General features: G+C 35.4%; 1 protein-coding gene across 2 annotated transcripts in view; it reads right to left on the bottom strand.

Moving 5' to 3' along the window:
• LOC141388856 (uncharacterized) overlaps positions 1–20286 on the bottom strand; it is a 225022-nt gene that overhangs the window by 62654 nt on the left and 142082 nt on the right. For both annotated transcript variants that reach the window (XM_073959330.1, XM_073959331.1), the window contains one exon: positions 11351–12315. In XM_073959330.1, the coding sequence (XP_073815431.1) occupies positions 11351–11398 (48 nt within the window). In that variant the 5' untranslated portion in view covers positions 11399–12315. The remainder of the gene's footprint in view (positions 1–11350; positions 12316–20286) is intronic.

Here is a 20286-nt window from a genome sequence, read left to right as displayed (position 1 = left end):
TGCCGGCACATACTAAAATGACTAGTGCACAAGATAACTCTCGCAGAGAGTTTCTGATTGGTCCAAACTTTGCACATCGTATTATTTCATCCAGTCATGTATCAGGTTGGAATATGGATAATACCGGACCCGTCCATCAGGTACCTCCGAAACAAAATTTGAGAAAAGTGCAGTTTTTCAGCAGGGTGTCCTTACCATATCATCAGCAGTTTGTCCTTGCCATACCAAGTCCATACTTCCTGGGGCAAGTACATACTTCCATGACGGGGTGCCGTCAGATCCGTAAGATATATCTCGCAGGGAGTTTCTGATTGGCTCAAACTTTGTACACCTTAATTTGCACATATTAATTCATCCAGTTATGTATCGAGTTGGAATATGAACTAAATCTGATTTTTTCCAGTTTTTCCAGTAAGTCCGTACTTCCTGAGATATTGACGCAAAAACTCCAAAAACCTCTGCCGGCACATACTAAAATGGCTAGTGTGCACGATAACTCTCAAACTTTTTCAAACATTTCTTCCAAACTTAGTTTACCGTAAGTTAATATTTCGAGATCTCTATGAATCAGAGGTATGCCTACTAGCCCCACATTACGGTAACTACAGATTCCACGTATTTTGAAGGAAACTCGTGATACAAACTCAATATGTTTTATATACGGCATAACTATTATGTTGGCTTTTGTCGGATGCCACCGTGGCGCAATGGTATACATACTCACCTTGCACGCTGAAGGTCGTGGGTTCGATTGTCCGGCCAGGCAATATACCCCTCAGTAATGTTGGCGACATTTCCTGAGTATTTCAGCCATGTAAAACTTTTCTACAAGTGGTGTCTTAGGACACGCCGTTCGGACTCGGCGATAAACTGTAGGTCCCATATCATTGAGCTAATATGAATCGCGGTGCACTCATTGATATGAGAGAAGTCTCCCTTGTCCCGTGTGGGATGTTGGTGGAACAATTATAATAATTATTTTATTAATTTTCTCGTTTAGAGTTAAGCTTGATGATCGGAAATTATTTGCAAGTGAAAAAGGAAAGCCAAGGACTCGAACCCACATAGTCACCAAATTACGTTACCTGGTTTCACTGGTGGTAAAGCAGATCTTCATTTCGTTTGTCAAATGCAAATGTGTTTTATACATTTACGCGGATATTTGGCCGCTGAAATGTATCTTCTTCACGACAAACGCTTTTTTGCGCTGCCTTTGAAGTTATGAGTTTTGGCTTTGAACGCTAACACGCCGTGACAACATTTTTGATATGTTTTCAAGGACGAGGGTTCAAATCCCAGCCGGGCTCAGCCTGTTTTTTATAATTATTCTTTTTTGTCATAGGCTGAGGTTATACATATCTCCGACAGCTAGCTGACTGATACTTTCTTACTAGTTAATTGTTTAGTTTGGTACTCCCAAAAAGTTCAAACTTTTTATGCTTGGGTGCAATCGAAAGCTTCTACTGGCAATCGAAAGCTTCTCAATCAGGTATTCCTTGTGGTTCTAACTAAAACGCTAAAGGTTTTAATAGGCGAGCTCTATCGAGGGTTAAAGTCATAAAAACTCTTTTTATAAAAAACCAGTAAGGAAAGGATCATAGTCGGGCGGGGCCGACTATATGATACCCTACACCACTGTGAATACGAGTATGTAAAATATAGGAGATATATATCAATTTGAACTGATTTATATATAATATGGTACACTTCTTATAGAGAAAATTCCGTCACACATTCCGAATTTCATAAAAATTGGACAGATCGGGCAAAAATATACATATGAGCTATATCCAAATCTGAATCGATGCAGTTTGGCACATTTATTTTTAGGCCGAATTCAGTCACACATGCCAAATTTCATCAAAATCGGACGTATATAGCGTGTTTGGTGCAGCAAATACGTCAAATCGGCCGAAAATATATATGGGAGCTATATCCAAATCTGAACCGATTTCGATATAATTTGGTACATTTATTTAAATAAATTCCAAATTTCATCAAAATTGGACAGTTATAGCGTGTTCGGTGCATCAAATACCTCAAATCGGACGAAAATATATATGGGAGCTATATCCAAATCTGAACCGATTTTCACCAAAAGCAATAGCGTTCTTCCGACGGCTAAAATAATGATATTGTCCAATTTTTAGCCAAATCGGTCAACAAATGTACGTTGCGAACGTACATGCGAATGGACGGACGGACGGACATGCAAAAAACGACTCAGAAAGTGATTCTATGCATATCCCTAGAAGGAACTATGGGTCTATCTCTTTTCATTATGCATGTTACATACAAATGCACTAACACATAATACCCCTTACCACAGTGTGGTGTAGGGTATAACTATCGGAGAATAGGAGAAGCGTATTTTCAGGAGGAAGAAAAAGAGCAAGAAAAATTTGTGTGCAGGCACATTCTCCTGCAAAGATGAAGAAGGGAATCTGGTAACTGAGGATCAAATATATAGCATACTAAGGATAGGCGATTACGATACCCCAGAACCAATCGCAAACGACGACGTTGAATGTCTACAACCTAGCCAGAGCGAGTTGTTGACCGCAATTAATTGGTTGAAAAACAATATGGCGAATTGCTGATAAATGCCGTGGCGAAATGCTGATAAGGAGAATGAATCAGTTAATTAGCGAAATTTGGCAGGAAGAAAACATATCCAACGATTGGAACCTCAGCTTACTATGTCCCGCACACAATAAAGGAGGCAAGATGGTATGTGCCAATTACAGAGGCATAAGTCTCCTACCGATCGCATACAAATTGATGTCGAGCGTGTGTGAACGTCTTTACTCTATGGCCAATAAAATAATCGGGTCATACCAAGGCGATTTTACCCCCAGTTTTTGTAACTTATTTTTGTTCGTTCGTCTATAGTCGTAATAATTTAGGCATTCATAGCTCAGCCCCCAGATGACATACACATTTAATTTTTAGTATACCCGTTCCATATATCGTTAAGGATTCCTCATTTAAAAATCAGCGCTCTACATTTGCGCTAAAGCGAGTAAATCGATCTACAAAATTTGACAATTCGTGTGAGAAGAATAAAAATTTTTACAAAAACTGGGGGTTAGACCTGGTAAATCAAAAATTGAATAAATGTACTCCGCAGACATAATTTTGAATTAGTAAATTATTTTATTTACCTTGTCACAATACTTCTGAAGTCTTAGGGATTTCTTGAATTTTTGGGCCGTGAGATAGAGGTATCCTTGGGCATTTCTTCCACCAACTAACATTTGATATTGCATGAATACCTGGCCGCAAAAATGGATTTTTCTCGTAAGATCCAGCACAATTTCACAATCGTTAAAAAAAGGCTGTTGTCGATTGGTGCAAACAATTGTGCTTCAAACAATGTTTATAAGATCGTCGCTGATGACGAATACGGAGTCTATGCGTATGAGCCCGAAACAAAACAGCAATTGACCGTGTGGGTCTTCGAAGGCGAACCAAATCCAACGAAAGTTGTTCATGGAAGAATCACTTCGAAAAAAATGATCGCCTGTTTCTTCGGCAAAAGTGACTATGTCGGGACTATACGGCTTGATCAACGTAGGAGGTTAACTCTGAGTGGTACACTACAATTTGTTAGCCTGAAGACTCCTGAGAAATTCGAAAAACGAACAAGAGAAGACGAAACATTGTGGAGCATGACAATTGACCGGATGTGGACGTGAATTAACAGAATGTGGAATTAATAGGTCCTCCGCCGTACAGCCTTGACTGGGTATCCAACGACTTCATTTGATTACAGCATATAAGGAAAAAAAGGCGTGGTCAACGATTTGAGTCACCAGAAGATGCTGCAAAAACGTTCAAACACCATATTTTGGAGGTGTATCAATCGAAGTGGAAAAAGTGATTCAACAATTGGTTTGAGCACATGGAAAACGGTATCAATCATGCTGGAGACTACTTTAGAAAACAATCAAACTATTTTTGATAATATATATTCGCGTTTTCATTGCTAAGCCAGATAGTTATCGTACATCCCTCGTGCAATTCTTTTGACGGTATACGTCCCAAGATCAAAACTCCGATGGAAAGACCAAGTTGAAGCTGATATCACAAAATATGACATCCAAAACTGAAGTAGTAAAATAGAAGATCGGCGCATTTGTAAATCTATTCTTAGTTCGGATTACGCAACATATTCGAATATATTTATCTGGATACGGAACCAAAAGTTCCAAAAAGCCAACTCAAGCGGCGTTTCTGTAAACTGTCGGAGGTATAATAGGCATACGTTTTGCTTCTGATTTACGCGATATAGTTAATTTATAGATACAATGAAAGATGGAAAAACGTCTATTATTACAAAATGGTCGTTTTCAATGAAGGATTTTATTCCAATTACAGAGGCATAAGTCTCCTACCGATTGCGTACAAATTGATGTCGAGAATGCTGTGGGAACGTCTAAACCCTATGGCCAATAAAATAATCGGGTCATACCAATGCGATTTTAGACCTGGTAAATCACAAATTGACTAAATTTATTACGCAGACATAACTAAAATTTTGAATTAGTAAATTATTTTATTTACCTTGTCACAATACTTCTGAAGTCTTAGGGATTTCTTGAATTGAATTTTTGGGCCGTGAGATAGAGGTATCCTTGGGCATTTCTTCCACCAACTAACATTTGGTCGTTTTCAATGAAGGATTTTATTCGGAGCGACGGTGTAAGATCTCTTCATTGTAGTTTTGAGTCCACAGTCACAGCCTGAAACTAAGGCTACCGATTCTGTTTCACATTGTTTAGTCTCCTACGACCAGGACAAAAAACACAAAACGCATGTACGACCCAATTTAAATGTTCTGTATTCATTTACCTTAAACGATTTAAAGCTAAATATTCTCAAATGCATGTCAGCCCCTAGAATTCAAGGTTACTACTATATTTTAACAGTCATTATAAACAACTATGGATTTAGAAGTTGTCATGACTGGACAAAAACCTTACCATCGATTTGTAAAATTTAAACTCCTATTCTACAGAACCCACCAGCAAACACATGACAAATATTAAATAACAAAATAAAAATTAATGATTCTCACATGCCAATCGATAACTTCAAAATGTAATTGATTGGATTTGTAAAGCTCCATCAACTCAAATAATTCAAATAAAATTAATGAATGTTTTGAAACAGAAAAGATGCCATGAATATTTACGAAATGGCAAAGCAACCAGCAAGCAATGTCTAATTATTGTAACGAACAGAATAGCCAATTGTTTAATGAAGACATTTGAGACGAAGAGTAGTTCGTTGGACAGACAACAACCAAACGGTAGACCCATCGACCTCTTCATCAGTAAATCAATTAATTGCTGGTGTAATTTCCAAACAACCATCCTCAAACTCCAAAAAATGTTTGTTTCATTGAATTTTTGTTACTCTTCTATTGTTGTTGTTGCTCTTGTTATTGTTTTTGATGGTACATACTTACAACAAGTACTGAGCGAGCAGCGGTGTGTAATCTATAATTTGTAAATTGTATTCCGATTTTTATTACACGCCGTGTTGTGTAAGTGCTGTGAATTTGTTGTACTTCACACAGTGCTGACTGGTGCGGTATTATGGCCCAGGTGGCGAGCGGGTAATGTTAGCGCTTTAGTTATACTACCCGCGCAGACTAGACTACAGCTCTTGGCCCAAACCTAACAACATTCTAAGCAAGTTAGGTTTCATTGCTTTTAGTTTTTGTTTTGTTTTGGGTTTTTCTTAAGTACTGCCCGCCCGCATTTGTTTGTTGCCTTAGTTGTAATTGTAACAAATTGAAATTTATAACTTTTGTGAATAGATAATGTTAGTCGGTCGCTTGGTTAGTTGTTGTTGGTGGTGGTGGCCGGTCAGTTGGTTAGTCAGCACGTTTTCACTTTCATTTTGGATGGCCAGTCAGCCAGCCCACAATGTGGAGGTGGTCTGGACACTGATGTCTATTATGTCAGCAAATGGGCGAGGGTTACCAAAGTAACATGAGAAATTCGCAGTGGCGGCAAAGACAAAGAAATAATATAAAATAGAATTTTTTGGTTTGATTTGATGGTTTTGTTTTTCTGTAGAGTTGTGCAAAATCGAAAGGCGAAATTAAAGACGTGGGCATAAGCTTACAGTTTGAAAAAACATATTTTTTAAAAGTTCCAAATACTCCAAACGAAGAGATGATAGATAGGAAGATTCAAAATTGCCTTAACTTGACAATGCCCACTACTCACTTGTCCCATTTTTGTCTTCCTGCTGTCAACCCGCGTGGAGTTGAAGCGTTTAAGGTTCCGCCTGATCTCAGGTATTTTTAGACTTTTATCGATATTTTCGGCATAAACTAGATGCAATTTGGCATTTGAAGTGGTCAGAAAACTTATTCACCAAAACTTATGGACAAATATAAAATTTTTTGGAATAGTCCATTATATAGGTATTGTCCGATGTCTGGTATTTTTTAAATTTTTATCGACGCTTTCAGAAGAAATTTGGTCGTAATTGGGCATTTAGGGTTTGAAAATTTTGGATTAACAATGACATCGTGTTGCAATGGTATGCACACCCGCCTTGTACGCTGAAGGTCGTGGGTTCGATTCCCCGGCCAGGCAACATCAAAAATTTTTCAACGGTGGCAAAATACCCCTCAGTAATGTTGGCGACATTTCCTGAGTATTTCAGCCTTGTAAAACGTCTCTGCAAGTGGTGTCTTCGACACGCCGTTCGGACTCGGCGATAAACAGTAGGTCCCATATCATTGAGCTAATATGAATCGGGGTACACTCATTGATATAAGAGAAGTCTCCCTTGTTCCTCCTGGGATGTTTGTGGAACAATTATTATTATTAAATTGCCAAAAATTATGGACGTAGAACATTACTCCTATTATGTTTGGTATCTAAAATGGGCATCTAAAATGGGCTATGTTTTGAACCATAGAACGGTACCCCCGTTTATCCGTATAATCGTATAGTCTTCGGCAAGTGTATAGAACTTCCCGTCTTCATATAGCTCCCATAGAAGGGTACCTCCGGATTTTCGGTATTTTGTAAGTTTTTGCTGCATTACTCAACCGAAATGATTGAAATTTGGTATTTAATCTTCTTTTTAATTTGGAAAATTTCTGCAATTTTTTTTCGGCGCAGATCGGTGTTGAAGATTTTAGTCAAATTTTGGAATTTTGTGTTCCCGGAAGACAGAAAACTTAGTCGAAAAAACTATCCACATATATACAGGTTTCAGTCTAGTCCCCATGAACCGGTATTGCTTAATTTTATGTATTTCGAGTGTTTTTGTAATTCGAACCGAAATTGCTGTAATCTGGTATTGTGTACTGTCAGAGAATACAAAAGTTCATTTCGGAAAAATGTAAATATTGATCCATGTTTTGGAAAGAACAACGATGACTAAAGAGGATGTTCCTATTTATTTCAATAGAGTTCGTGTCGGTTTGGACTTTGAAACCCAATAAAAATTATATGTGATATGAGCTACCTGCTGCAAAACTTTCAAATTATCATACACATGTCTCTAAATTTTGAATTTTTGTAAAAATTTGGGACATCATCTCATTAAGTATGTAATTGCCCCAGAAAAAATTCTACCGTCGTGAACGGTGCCTCGAGCATCAGGTTGTGCTCGTTGCAATAAATTTCAAATGACAAATGACGATGATAAAACTACATTTGTGCCAAAATTTTTGAAAATTTGTGCGAGAAGTACTGGTTGGAGTAGAGCGAGAAGTAGAGCGATATAGTACATATTCGAAACTGATCTTTGTTCGGTTTACTTCCTTCGACAGTTATCGTACGTACCATTTTAGCGAAAACGTGTAAAGTTCGGCCGGGCCGAACCCTTGGGGGCTATACCAAAACATTGACTTATATTGATAATGTTTGATGTAGAAGTTTGTGGCCACTGGCAATCTCGTATGTCAATAAATTTATCTACAATACTCAAATTACCTAAAATCGGAAGGTGCCGTTATATGAGGGTTATACCTACGTTGATAATTGTTGGTGCAGAAGTTTTGTGACCACTGGGAATCTTAAATGTTAAATAACAAGTAGTTCGGTTAATAAAAGTGGATAAAATCCTAAATACAAACAAAAATCGGGAAGTACGTTTATATGGGGGCTATTCCAAAACAAGGACCTACATATGTTGACAATTTTTAGTGGAGAAGTGTTCTGACCGCTAGGAACTTCAAATGACAGACTACGGATAGTTCGGTTAAAAATTGTAGCTAAAATCCTTAAAATACCGAAAATCGGGAGGTACTGTTATATGGGGGTATATCAAACCGTCGGCCGATATAGCCAATCTACGAATTTGACTTGCTTGTGGCAAAAGGACCCTCGTGTGCAGACATATGGCGTATCCTGGTCAAGAATATATATTAGGGGGGGGCGACTTTAACATATAAAGGGGCGCACCGATTTTCTGATTCTTGGGATTGTACTGAGCAAAAAAGTCCACTAGACCATACATCTAAGTTGAAAATCGTCCGACTTTCAGTCTTTTATTTTTTGAAAAATTTTCTTTTTTCTTGGGTTCTTATTTAGTAAACTATTTGAAATTTTGACTTATTGCTTCTGGCTAGAATTTCTCTGAACATATTACTTAAAAAAAAAACATTCTTTATGGTCGAAAGTGTAGAAAATTCATAATTTTTGTCATATTTTTATGTCCTCAGCTATTAGGTTTGTTATGACCAAAAATGTGTCTCATCGAAATCTGTTTAAGACAATTTGGAGTTCATTGAGCAATGTCCGTCAGTCTGTCTGTCTGGCTGGCTGGCAGGTGCGCTTGGTAACTCTCGAATGAATCAGCGGGTCGGATCCAAAATTTGACAGTCGTAAAATTTTGTCCAAACTTAGTTCAAGTTTGAAGATGGGCCATATCGGTCCACTCCTTCCGGTACCTCCCCCACTAAAGATCAAAAATTCCCTAAAATGGTGCGTACGATAACTCTCGAAGGGAGTAACCGAAATGGTCATTACCTTGCATACGGTAATATTACTTTCAGCCAATGGGTTCGAATATTTACTATATAGGTCCATTAAGTTTAATTTTTTTTCAGCAGATTGTTTGTGGGAGCAAGTCATACTTCCTGAGATAATGGCCTAAAAGCTCCAAGAAACCTTGACGACACCAACTGAAATCGCAAATCCGCAAGATAATTCTCGGACAGATTTTCTGACGATTTTTCTGGTGTAGACTTTGCACATCGTATTATTTCATCCAGTCATTTATGGTAAGTTAGAATATGGACTATATCGGTCCCGTCCTTCAGATAGATCCCACACAAAATTCGGAAAAAGTGAATTCTAAGAGTTCCCCTCGGGTCAATTTAAAATTTATGTTGCCCTAGGGGCTCCCTTTACAAACGTAAAATTTTTTCCTGAGTAAGTTCATACTTCCTGTGATAATGCCCCAAAGGCTTCAAAACACCCTGACGACAAATCCGCAAGATAACTCTCATAGAGAGTTTCTGACTGGTCCAAACTCTTCACATCGTATTGTTTCATCCAGTCGTGTATCAAGTTGGAATATGGACTATATCGAGCCCGTCCTTCGGGTCCCTCTCACACAAAATTTGGAAAAAGTGCAGTTTAGCAGCTCATCTCGAATTTTCTTCCAAAAAGGGCTCCATGTGGGCCCTGTTACACGAAGACACAATTTTTTTCGAATAGAGCCTGTTGGTACCAGCTATATTGGATAGTACGTAAGATAACCCTCGAAGGGAGAAACCGAATTGGTCCGGCCTCGAAGTATGCCTGAACATCGACTACATCGGACCACTCTGTCGCGTACCCACAAGTGTAAAAAGAGTGAATTTTAAGGACCCGTCTGGGATCGTTTTTAAGATTTTGACAACATGTTTTGTCCAAGCTAAAACGTTAAATTTTTTCCGAGGACAAGTCCATACTTCCTGAGAAATTGGTCCAAAAACTCAAAAAAAAACCCTATAGACTTCAGCAGTATTGCGTTTGCTTCTATTCTTTATGTCCGAGGTTGAGGATATATCTTTGTCGGCACAGCTGACTGATACTTTCTTACTTATTTTTTTATACTCTACACCCCACTGTGGTGGAATTGAGATAGACCCATAGTTCCTTCTAAGCATACACATAGAATCAATTTTTGAGTCGATTTATGCATGTCCGTCCGTCTGTTCGCAACGTACAGGTCGTATTTGTTGTCCGATTTAGCTGAAAATTGGGGAATATCATTTTTTAGCCATAGAAAGAACGCTATTGCTTTTGGCAAAAATCGGTTCAGATATGCATATAGCTCCCATATATATTTTCGGCTGATTTCACGTGTTTGCTGCACCAAACACGCTGTATATATCTGATTTCCATGAAATTTGGAAAGTGTGACTCAATTCCGTCTAGAAATAAATGTGCCAAATTATATCGATATCGGTTCAGATTTGGATATAGTTCCACATATATTTTCGACCGATTTCACAGACCGATTGCTACACCAAATACCCTATAACTTTCCAATTTTGTTGAAATTTCGAATGTGTGACAGAATTTCGTCTAGTAATTAGTGTACCACATTATATCGAAATCAGTTAAGATTTATATATATATATATCTCCCTCCCATAAATATTTTAAATATTCACAATGGTGTGGAGTATCATATAGTCGGCCCAGCCCGACTTTTATCCTTTCCCTACTGGTTTTTTTATATTTTGTTCATAACAGCCAAACAATTGAAATGTTCGATCCAATACATAGACAAAAATTGCAGCCAAGACAATAGTTAAGAACTCTCTCGTATGTGCATCGTAAAAGCAGTGGAATGCTCCTTCAGGCAGTTTTAGCCTTGTAAATTTTGGTAATTTATCAATATTTTCAATGCCTTTAAAACTTATTTATCGATTTTTAAAAAACTTGTAAATAAATTGGTTTTTAAGTAGTTTTCGATACCAAAACATAAACCCATTATTTGGCAATGGAGTTATTTGATGAGAATTTATTGATTGAAATACATTAGTAAGATATTGTAATTCTTATATCGTTTAAATGTTTCCCGAAATGTGTATTTAAAAGTAAAGAATTAGAAACTAGTTTTAAATTTGTAAAGATCTAAAATCACTTTCTCCACACAAACTATAATAAATAGCTTCTGATTCTAATAGCCAATTTTGATCTAAAATAAATCTCCATAAATAAATTCCCGTTTTTTCCATGAGCCATTCTAAGATTCTTAAACGAATACTTAGCCCTTAAAGCTCTTTAAAGATTTGCTTTTTCTACGACACTTCTGTAGATGTTTCATTTCATTTTAAATTTAAATGGAATTTTGTCTTATTCTCAACTACTTACCAAAAGCAAAAATATAAATTTGATGAAGCCGCAAAAGTGTGCCGCCATGCCTAATATCTGCTGGTGTTGATGGCAAAAGATCAGCTCCTAAGTATGTTTGTTTGAATGTTTTATTTAACTCTTTATTTTTGGTTTTTTAATCAACTGATTAAATTTTTTGGCACAAACTATATCTTGCTAGAGATCTCAGTCTAAGCTTTTTAGTTGGTTGTGACTTGTTTCGATTTCAAGCAATGTGTCATTAAGAGATTCTTCTTTAACAAATATCTTGTTTTGGAGATTTAGTTGGGTTTTAGTTTTTTTGTTGTTATTGTTTTTTATAAAACGTTTAAATTTAAAGAATTTTAACAAAATTTTATTTAAATTAAATATTTCTAAATCATTGGCTTTTTTGATTGCTGGTCTGGATATGGTGAATCATAATTGCAACAATAATAACAAATCTGATACTACAGCTGCTGATGATGATGATGACAATGATAGAGACGAAGACAACACCGATGCTGATGATGATGGCAAAACTTTTTCGTATGTCGCTGATAATAAAGTTGTTTTTGTTGTTGACATGTTGTAGTTGTTGTTGCTGTTGGCAATATCAATGTTTGCTGATGATGATTTTTGGCTGATTGTAGCTGCTACGACTACCTCTGTACAATTTGGCTTAAATTGTTGTAGCATTATTTTTATATGGCAATATTAATTAATGTATTGAATCGTATGTGTCGATATGTGCGATACAACATCTAATGTGGTTGCTTTGTTATGTATCCCTCGCCTTAAAATTATTGTTGTTTGTGAGGGTGTTACAGCAAAATCTTTGATTTCGTTTCTTTTGACTTTTGTCAAATATTTCCTTATCGCTTAACAATTGTCTGTTAATCTTGTTGTTGTTGACTTGGCCAAGATGTTCCGTGTTGTTGCTGACTGCAATAATTGTTGGTTTACCGGCAATATGAGGGAGATAACTGTTGTATAAGAGAAGAAAGAAAAAAAAAAACGAAGAAAGGAAAATGTTATTTGAAATTGTTTTAATATATTTGGGAAAAGTAAAACAATTCATGTTACATTGATATACTTTTACTTTGACCTAACTGGTGGTCATAATAAAAAATAAATAAATTGCAATTCATCCTCCCAACCCAAAAATGTCTTCAAATTGTTTCTCTTGGCCTTGCAATCTATCCATCCATGTAAAAGAGATGTTATAATTTCGACAACATGCTGTTATGTAATATTCACTTACATTTCAAATTTTGTCTTTCTTATGTCAAATCAATTGAGTCATGCTGTGCCGAAAAGGAATTTACACAATAAGAAATGGAAATCATATTTCCTAAGTAGGTGGTGCTATTCAAAATCAACAAACAAGGTCTTAGCTTTTTTTAAAGAGTATGTTTGCCCTATAAGAGCATATAAATTTAAATAAAAATTTTAAATTGTTTGTATTCGATATTTCTAATAACAAATTAAGACATATTAAAAGCAATAATTAATAATCATAAAACAAAAACATATGTTTCAATATTATACTGGTTGCATTAACTCTTGAATTTGTCTTAATTTTTCATAAAATGTAGAACAACGTTAGATTTCTAGGAACTGCAAAACTAGCCGATAACAAGTATTTCTACCGTTATTGAAAAATGCTTGTTGTTTAGAAGCATAGATTTCAGTATAATTAAAAATTTAACTTGCTTATGTGAAATTAATGTATGAATTTGGTGAAATATTTTAATATAATGTACGTTTTAATCCGTATCAAATTTCATTATGAATTATTTTAATGCTCTATTGCATCACATACGATACCTAGAAACATATGTATGTATGTATATACTTCTTATGAATCGTCTTAATATGATGAGACACAATAATTAATAATCTGCATATGTATAACTTCAAGAATTAGTTATACAAAATATAGTTTATGTTTTAATATTTTGCGTTTCTGCCTCCACACTATTTCCAGGGTTAATTGATTTTAGAATAGACTCGTTCAATGTTAGGAACATTGTGTGTATTTACCCAAAAGATGGCGTATTTTGGAACCTCCAATACATTTCCAAATGATTTTCATGATTTTTGGGAAAACCAAACCCTCTCTACATTGTAGGGCATAACATCCATTGTGACTCTTTTTTAATTCAATTGGAAACGGTGTAGTGTTATCTTGTCATTTGCATATTTAATATTGAATTCGCACTTAAACAATCATAAATCAACGACGCTTTAATGAACTAAGTATGAAAGAAAATTAACGTATACAAGGAGAAAAATAAAAGAACTGAACAAAACTAGTAAAAGCTGGTGAATTTAAAACATATCCGAACATTGCACGATGGGGCCAATGACAGGTTTGCGAGGCAACAAATCACTGGGGCAAGCTACACCGTCCAAATTTTGTACAGATGTTTATAATAGGCTTAGAAACTAATATGCCAAATTTGGTTCATATCGGTTCATATATACATATAGCTCCCGTATATATGTTCGCCCGATTTCAAGCAATTGATGGACCCGCAAATTCTGCCCAATTTTTAGGCGATTTGGAAAATACCACGGAATTGGGACTACAAATAAGTTTGCCAAGTTATATTGAAATCGGTTCAGATTTTGATATTGCTCCCATATATATTTTCGCCCGATTTTAGGTATTTGGGCACCAATCCCGCTATGTATGTCCAATCTTGATGAAATTTGAAATGTGTGACGGATTTTGGTCTAGAAACATTTTTGGCAAATGATATTGAAATCGGTTCAGAATTGGATATAGCTCCCATATATATGTTCGCCCGATTTCAGGCAAATGATTGACCATGCATGCAAATTCCATCAAATTACAATAAAATTTGGAAAATGTTACGGAATTCGGACTACAAATAAGTTTGTCAAGTTATATTGAAATCGGTTCGGATATAGAAATAGCTCCCTTATATACATATGTTCAAATTTCATGGTTTTGTCTGTGGTCTGTTATAAGTTAATAAAAAAGTTTCCAAATTTAGTAAAAATCGGCTAAGATTCCGCCACAAAAGCCAAGTTTGTCTGCGATATCTTTGAAATTATATATTATATATATATTATTATATACGTCTATTAAATTTTTCCGAAATCCAATTGATAACATTAATGGGTTTCCGATTATTCTCCAACCAAAACATAAAAATGTCCATATTTTTATGTATTACGACATCTGAAATCAGATTTTTATGAAAAGGCGCAGCTGGGCGCAGCTAATTTTTCACCAAATGATAGTACACATTAATACCTTTCACCACATATATATAATATCCTAGATCTACCTAGATCTCAAAAGTTATACTCCAGAGAACACATGGATAACAAAGCAAAATACTCCAAAAAAGACATAACATCTTAACCCAAAAATACATTTACCACACATAACATTTTTATTATTTGTTAACACCATCTTATTTTACTTACCAATTAAAGAGCTTTCCATGTTTAAAAAATATAAAAATGTTGAAATGTTCTTTTTGGCGCCTAAAATGCTTTCACTACTTATTTATAATGAATGTCGGAAAATTATGCATAAGAAAATATGTCACCATTGCCAGATCAGTATGTCGCAATGTGATGTTACCAGATTGATTTATTTTATATTTTTAGGGATTCAGAGTGTTGGCAATAGAAATCCGTTATTATTTTTTTCAAATTGTTCACTTCAAAAATTGACTTTTTGCCTCGAAAACCTGCTATTGGCCCCATCGTGCATTGGTTGCGTTTTTTTATCTGTTGAAGTTTTATTTTTCCAAAATAGTCTGCTTAATACCATTGTTGTAATTTTAATATTTTAAAACTACGAATTTATTAGTGGAGAAAATTTGGCATTGTTCGCCAAGGGCATCCTCGCCACAGGCTCTCATCAGTTCCCTGGTTTTCTGTTTGTGGATATTATCCACCGAAGTTATTTTTCAATAACTTCTTCAACAAAACACTTTTTTACCAAAACATCAATCGTCGACACAAAGTACACTTCGGTTCATCTGATTAGAACCAACCTCATTGAATTTACAACTACAGTTATATATAACGATAGGAGAGGAATTAGTTAGTCATATTTTTGTGGACATGTGGAGTATATAGTAGCCAAAATTTCAAAACCTAACATGTTTCACATATATGTACGTTATAACGGTACTTTTTACTCTCTTTATGGAAATATATGCATATTTTAGCATTTTTACATGGTTCACCAGAATAGAACCATGCTAGAAATATACGTAAATCGATTGTTGTTCGCGGTAAACTTCAAAAAAACCCAAATATAATTCAAAATAAAGGCCGAGAATGTTAATTGCTCATAAAGGCATCGACACATAAGAAGCATGGCATTCTTGCTTAAATCATATCTTATAAAAGACTAAAAAGACTCATTTACCAGATATGACTTAAGCAAGAATGCCATGCTTCTTATGTGACGAGGCCTTAAATATTTAACTGAAAAAGTATATTAGGGTCTTGAAAGATTATGGAGAAATCGGTAGACACAATTAATAAACTCACAATTCTATTAAAGTTGTCGAAGGACATTGTGGTCTCTTGGGATATCCTACTGATTACGCTGTGACACCAAATGGAATCAAAGGTATAGGGGTAAAAAATTCCCTTTGGGAATGAAAGCCAATATTGAGTATATTAAGTAACAAAAAGGATCCCATAGTTGATATTTCTGAGTTATGACGTAATGATTTTTTTGATTGGCCCCCAATAGCGCCTGAAAAAATGCTTTATAGCTTTGTTTGGTGATAATGTTTCATCAATTTGAGATGACCTCAATGCCTTCCATGTCAGTTTGTTCATGAACTGAAAAAGAAAAACAAACGGGATTTTCTACTGTAATCCTAGAATCTTTTTATTTTCTAGAAAGTTGTTTATTGACATTTTAGGTACATTTTTGTAGTTGACTGTATCCCTAATTTTCGGGCGGTTCGGTATCTGTGGACCGGAATCGGAGAAAAAAATATATAAATCGAATATTTTCAAAAGTTTTTGGCTATTTTCACATTTAAGAACCGGTCGTATGTTCCAGAAAAATGTTTGCTGATATCATTGCCAATTTATTGTGGTCCGTTGTTTTCTTGAATTTTGAACGGTTTAGTATCTGTGGAGCAGGAACCGAGAAAAAAGGATAATACCCTAGACAGACGGCAGAGTTAATTTGCATTAAAAATTGCTTAATTTGAATTAACTTTTTACCCTGACAGACGATAGTTTCTGCATTTATGAAACAGCTGTTTGTGTTGTTTGTATGTACCCAGCAGACCATTTCATAAAGTTTTACAAAAGTTCGCCAAAATATGCGAAACAAATATACTTTCAACCATTGACTTTTTCACCACGATAATGCAAAAATAAATTTAATTTATTCGCGATATTTTTGAGTCTTTCTAATATTAAAAAATGTCGCAAACTCTAAAGGAACATTTGAAGAAGATATTATTTTCGATAGAATTGGTATGGTGGGTAATGAAATTCTTGTCAAAATAAAAATTTTAAAAATAGATTTGATAGAAGGCCGGAAAAACGATTAGCTGCTATTCTATTCGAAAAAGACCACTACTTATTTGAAAGAAACGCGAACATTTCTGATTTGTTTTCCTTTTTTATTTTCTTAAACATGGACATTTGACAAAAGACAATTGATTTTCAATGCAAATTGTGTCTCAGAGCATGAATATGCTCTCTCTCTCCTACATGAATATGGGCTCTCTTTTACAGCATTGCCATATTGAAATACCTAAATTCAGTTTAAATTTCCTTTGATTTTGTGCATTAAGAATGTGGATAATGCACGAGTTAATTTGAATTAAGGCAGTTAATGCAAATTAACGCTGCCATCTGTCTAGGGTATAAGAATCGCATTTGATTTGTTATTTTGACCATTAAGAACCGTTTCTATAAAGTTCGTATGTCCTAGAAAGTTGTTTACTAAGATCTAAGGTACATTTTTCTTGTTGCTGGTTTGCTTCAATTTTGATTGATTTGATATCTGCAGACTAAAATCCGAGAAAAAATTAAAAGGGAAATTTGACTTTGACGATTTTGACCTTGAAAGTGAGGTAGAATGGATTTTATGTGTTCACAATTATTCACAATTATCTAAGACGAGAGCTACAACTTTTTCTCTACGAGTAAACCTAAATTCTTAGCGGTTTAGTAGATATGTACCTGACAAAATTATCCCTTTTGACATCAAGGCCTCAGGTCTTTGAGGGCCCATAACCGCGAAAGTTGAAGTGATAGGAAAAAACGCCGGGACACGTATCTTCTTACTTTTTGTATTCTATCACGCTGCGGTGTCAGAATATGGTTAATAATTTTGGTGTTGCACAGTGTTATTGATAACCGTAACACTTAAAGTCACACAATGCCTTACAAAAATGTATTCAAGCGATTAATATTTATTTTGCCATTTGCAATGTCTTGAAACATAGTCAAAGTTGCTCTTCTAATTAAAATGATTTTAATAAATAATTATGTTGACAAACTAGTCATAAATTATGAGTCGGCGGTGGACAAAAGAAATTGCTTACTTACTTTTAGTCCAAACACGTCTAGAGCAAATATTCCCAACTTCTTTTAGAAACACCCATCCCAGTACATATTCTGTGATATAATAAATTTTTTGAAAAAGTAACCGTTAAATTATACCAAATCGAACCACTAAAGGCGTTAAATTGAATAACTAATCTACCGCAAAGTCATAAATATCAAAGTGCGTGGATTGGGTGGAAGACCAGTTGTGTGATATACATAAATCTTGGATTAAAAAATTAAATTTGAAATCGGATATTACTGTTCAAAAAAAAAAAAACAGGCTAAAATAACTGAAGCTAACAGTGGGGACAATTGTTCGGGAAAAATTTATTCTCTAGTGAATACTTGTTGGATTTCTTCGAAACTTGAAATATACACGGAATGGAGATAAAGAAATGTTTCAGATGAAACTGATTTGATGCAGCATTGTCGCTTAGCCCACTGTAAAATGACTGCATTTGTGGCTTAATTAAAACCAAATTCTTTATTAGCCATTTATTATATGGAACTTTGACAGGCAACTGCAGAGCAACATTAATTAATTATTTATTAGAGTATGTATTCGTTTCGTATTTGTTTTTTGGCAAATGTGTTGCGATTTGCTAAACGTGAATATGCAAAATATTTCAAGCAAATATACCAACGGAAGATGGGTAAAGTATGGGATAATATGCATATATCAAGGAAGGGTGTTGATTGGATTTTGGTTAGAACAAATAGGCCATGACTATTGAGATTGAATTTGACTGTGGAGATATGATAAGACTGAATCTAATGCATCTCGTCTCCATATTTGCCACGAGAAATGAAAAACAAGCGATAAATCAGACCAGTCTTATATCCGCCCATATCCATGACACTCGATGTGTAAATATGGGTAAATTGAATGTTACCAATAGATTACAACTCCAAGGCTAATCATAGCTGTAATTCCATCGACGGATATCTATGGATAAATCGACCGGCTACATAACCAAAGTCTTTTCCTCAAAAATTATATACGTATTTAGGGGGTATGCAGAATTGTTTGGCCTCTTTTGAAAGTACGAGCTTGCGCCAAAAATATAGAAACTTGTGGGATATTTATCCTCACGAATAAATGCAGACATTTTTGCTTATACATTTAATTTGGAAGTGCATAAAACTTTGGAAGTCATTCATTTCGATAGCTTTCGCGCCCATCAGCCATTTTTTATGGTACCATTACCGACTACAGATTACAGCATTCGAGTATGTTTCCCAAGAAATAAATTGTACCGCCAGCACAAAGTATTTGCAAAAAATCAAATATATTCGAGAAATGGTATTAAACTGTCCGATAAGTCTATATTCGAACCTGATTTAGGTTCACGTGGAAATATTATGATGTGCTTACGATATGTTAGTCACTTCGAGATTTATTGTGGACATCAGTTTAGCGAAAAATGTTGTAGTAAAGGCTCGCACCCATTTGAAAGTAGGGGATAAAACGGAAAGTTGCAATCAGAAAGACAGTTGAGGCATAACCCACTCAAAGAAAATATCAGTAAAATCCGAACTTGAAAACTAGGTTCCTCCGCTAAGAAATCAGGGATAACATTTTCCGTGCTACAACCTAGGAGACGAACGCAGCACACAGATCAACCCTGTAATCATCAATGTTAGAAGTTAGAACTAAGTTCTCTCTGCACAAAATTAGGTGAAAACAGCAAGGATAAAAACATCAAGAAACGAACGCATCACATAGGTCTACCCTGTAATCACCAAATTGTAGACATGTTCAGAGCTTGCGCCAAAACTATAGAAACTTGTGGGATATTTATCTTCACGAAAAAATGCGGATATTTTTCTCATAAATTTAATTTGGAAGTATATCAAATGTTGGAAGTCATTCATTTCGATAGTTATCGCGCCCATCAGCAATTTTTTAAGGTACCAGCAGCCACTATCCGTGACCGTAAGTTTTTTACAGCATTCGGGTAATTTTCCCAGGAAATAAATTGTTTGTCATAATAGGGTCCGCCAGCAAAAGTATTTGCAAAAAAATCAAATATATTCGAGATAAAACTGATACGAAAATGTTGCTGAAATCCTCAAAATACCGAAAATCGTGAGATACCGTTATATGGGAGCTATACCAAAACATTAGCCGTTACTCGACCCATTTTTACCCACAGATAAAAGCTGAGTTTGTGCAAAATGTCAGAAACATATCTCAATTCGTTTGCAAGCTACTATTTCGCGTCGCTAGATCAGTGGTTTTGACCATTGTGCAACGCCTTTTTGACCAGCCAATGTCAAATTGTTGGGTCTTCCGCCGTACAGCCCAGACTTTGCACCCAATGACTTAATTTTATTCCCGCACATCAAGAAAAAAACGTGGTGAACTATTTTCG

This window comes from Musca autumnalis, unplaced genomic scaffold (assembly GCF_047663935.1).
Source record: "Musca autumnalis isolate F117 unplaced genomic scaffold, ASM4766393v1 scaffold_1, whole genome shotgun sequence".
Lineage (NCBI taxonomy): Eukaryota > Metazoa > Arthropoda > Insecta > Diptera > Muscidae > Musca > Musca autumnalis.
The sequence above is the reverse complement of the archived record's forward strand: the minus strand, read 5'-3'. Positions and strand labels throughout refer to the sequence as shown.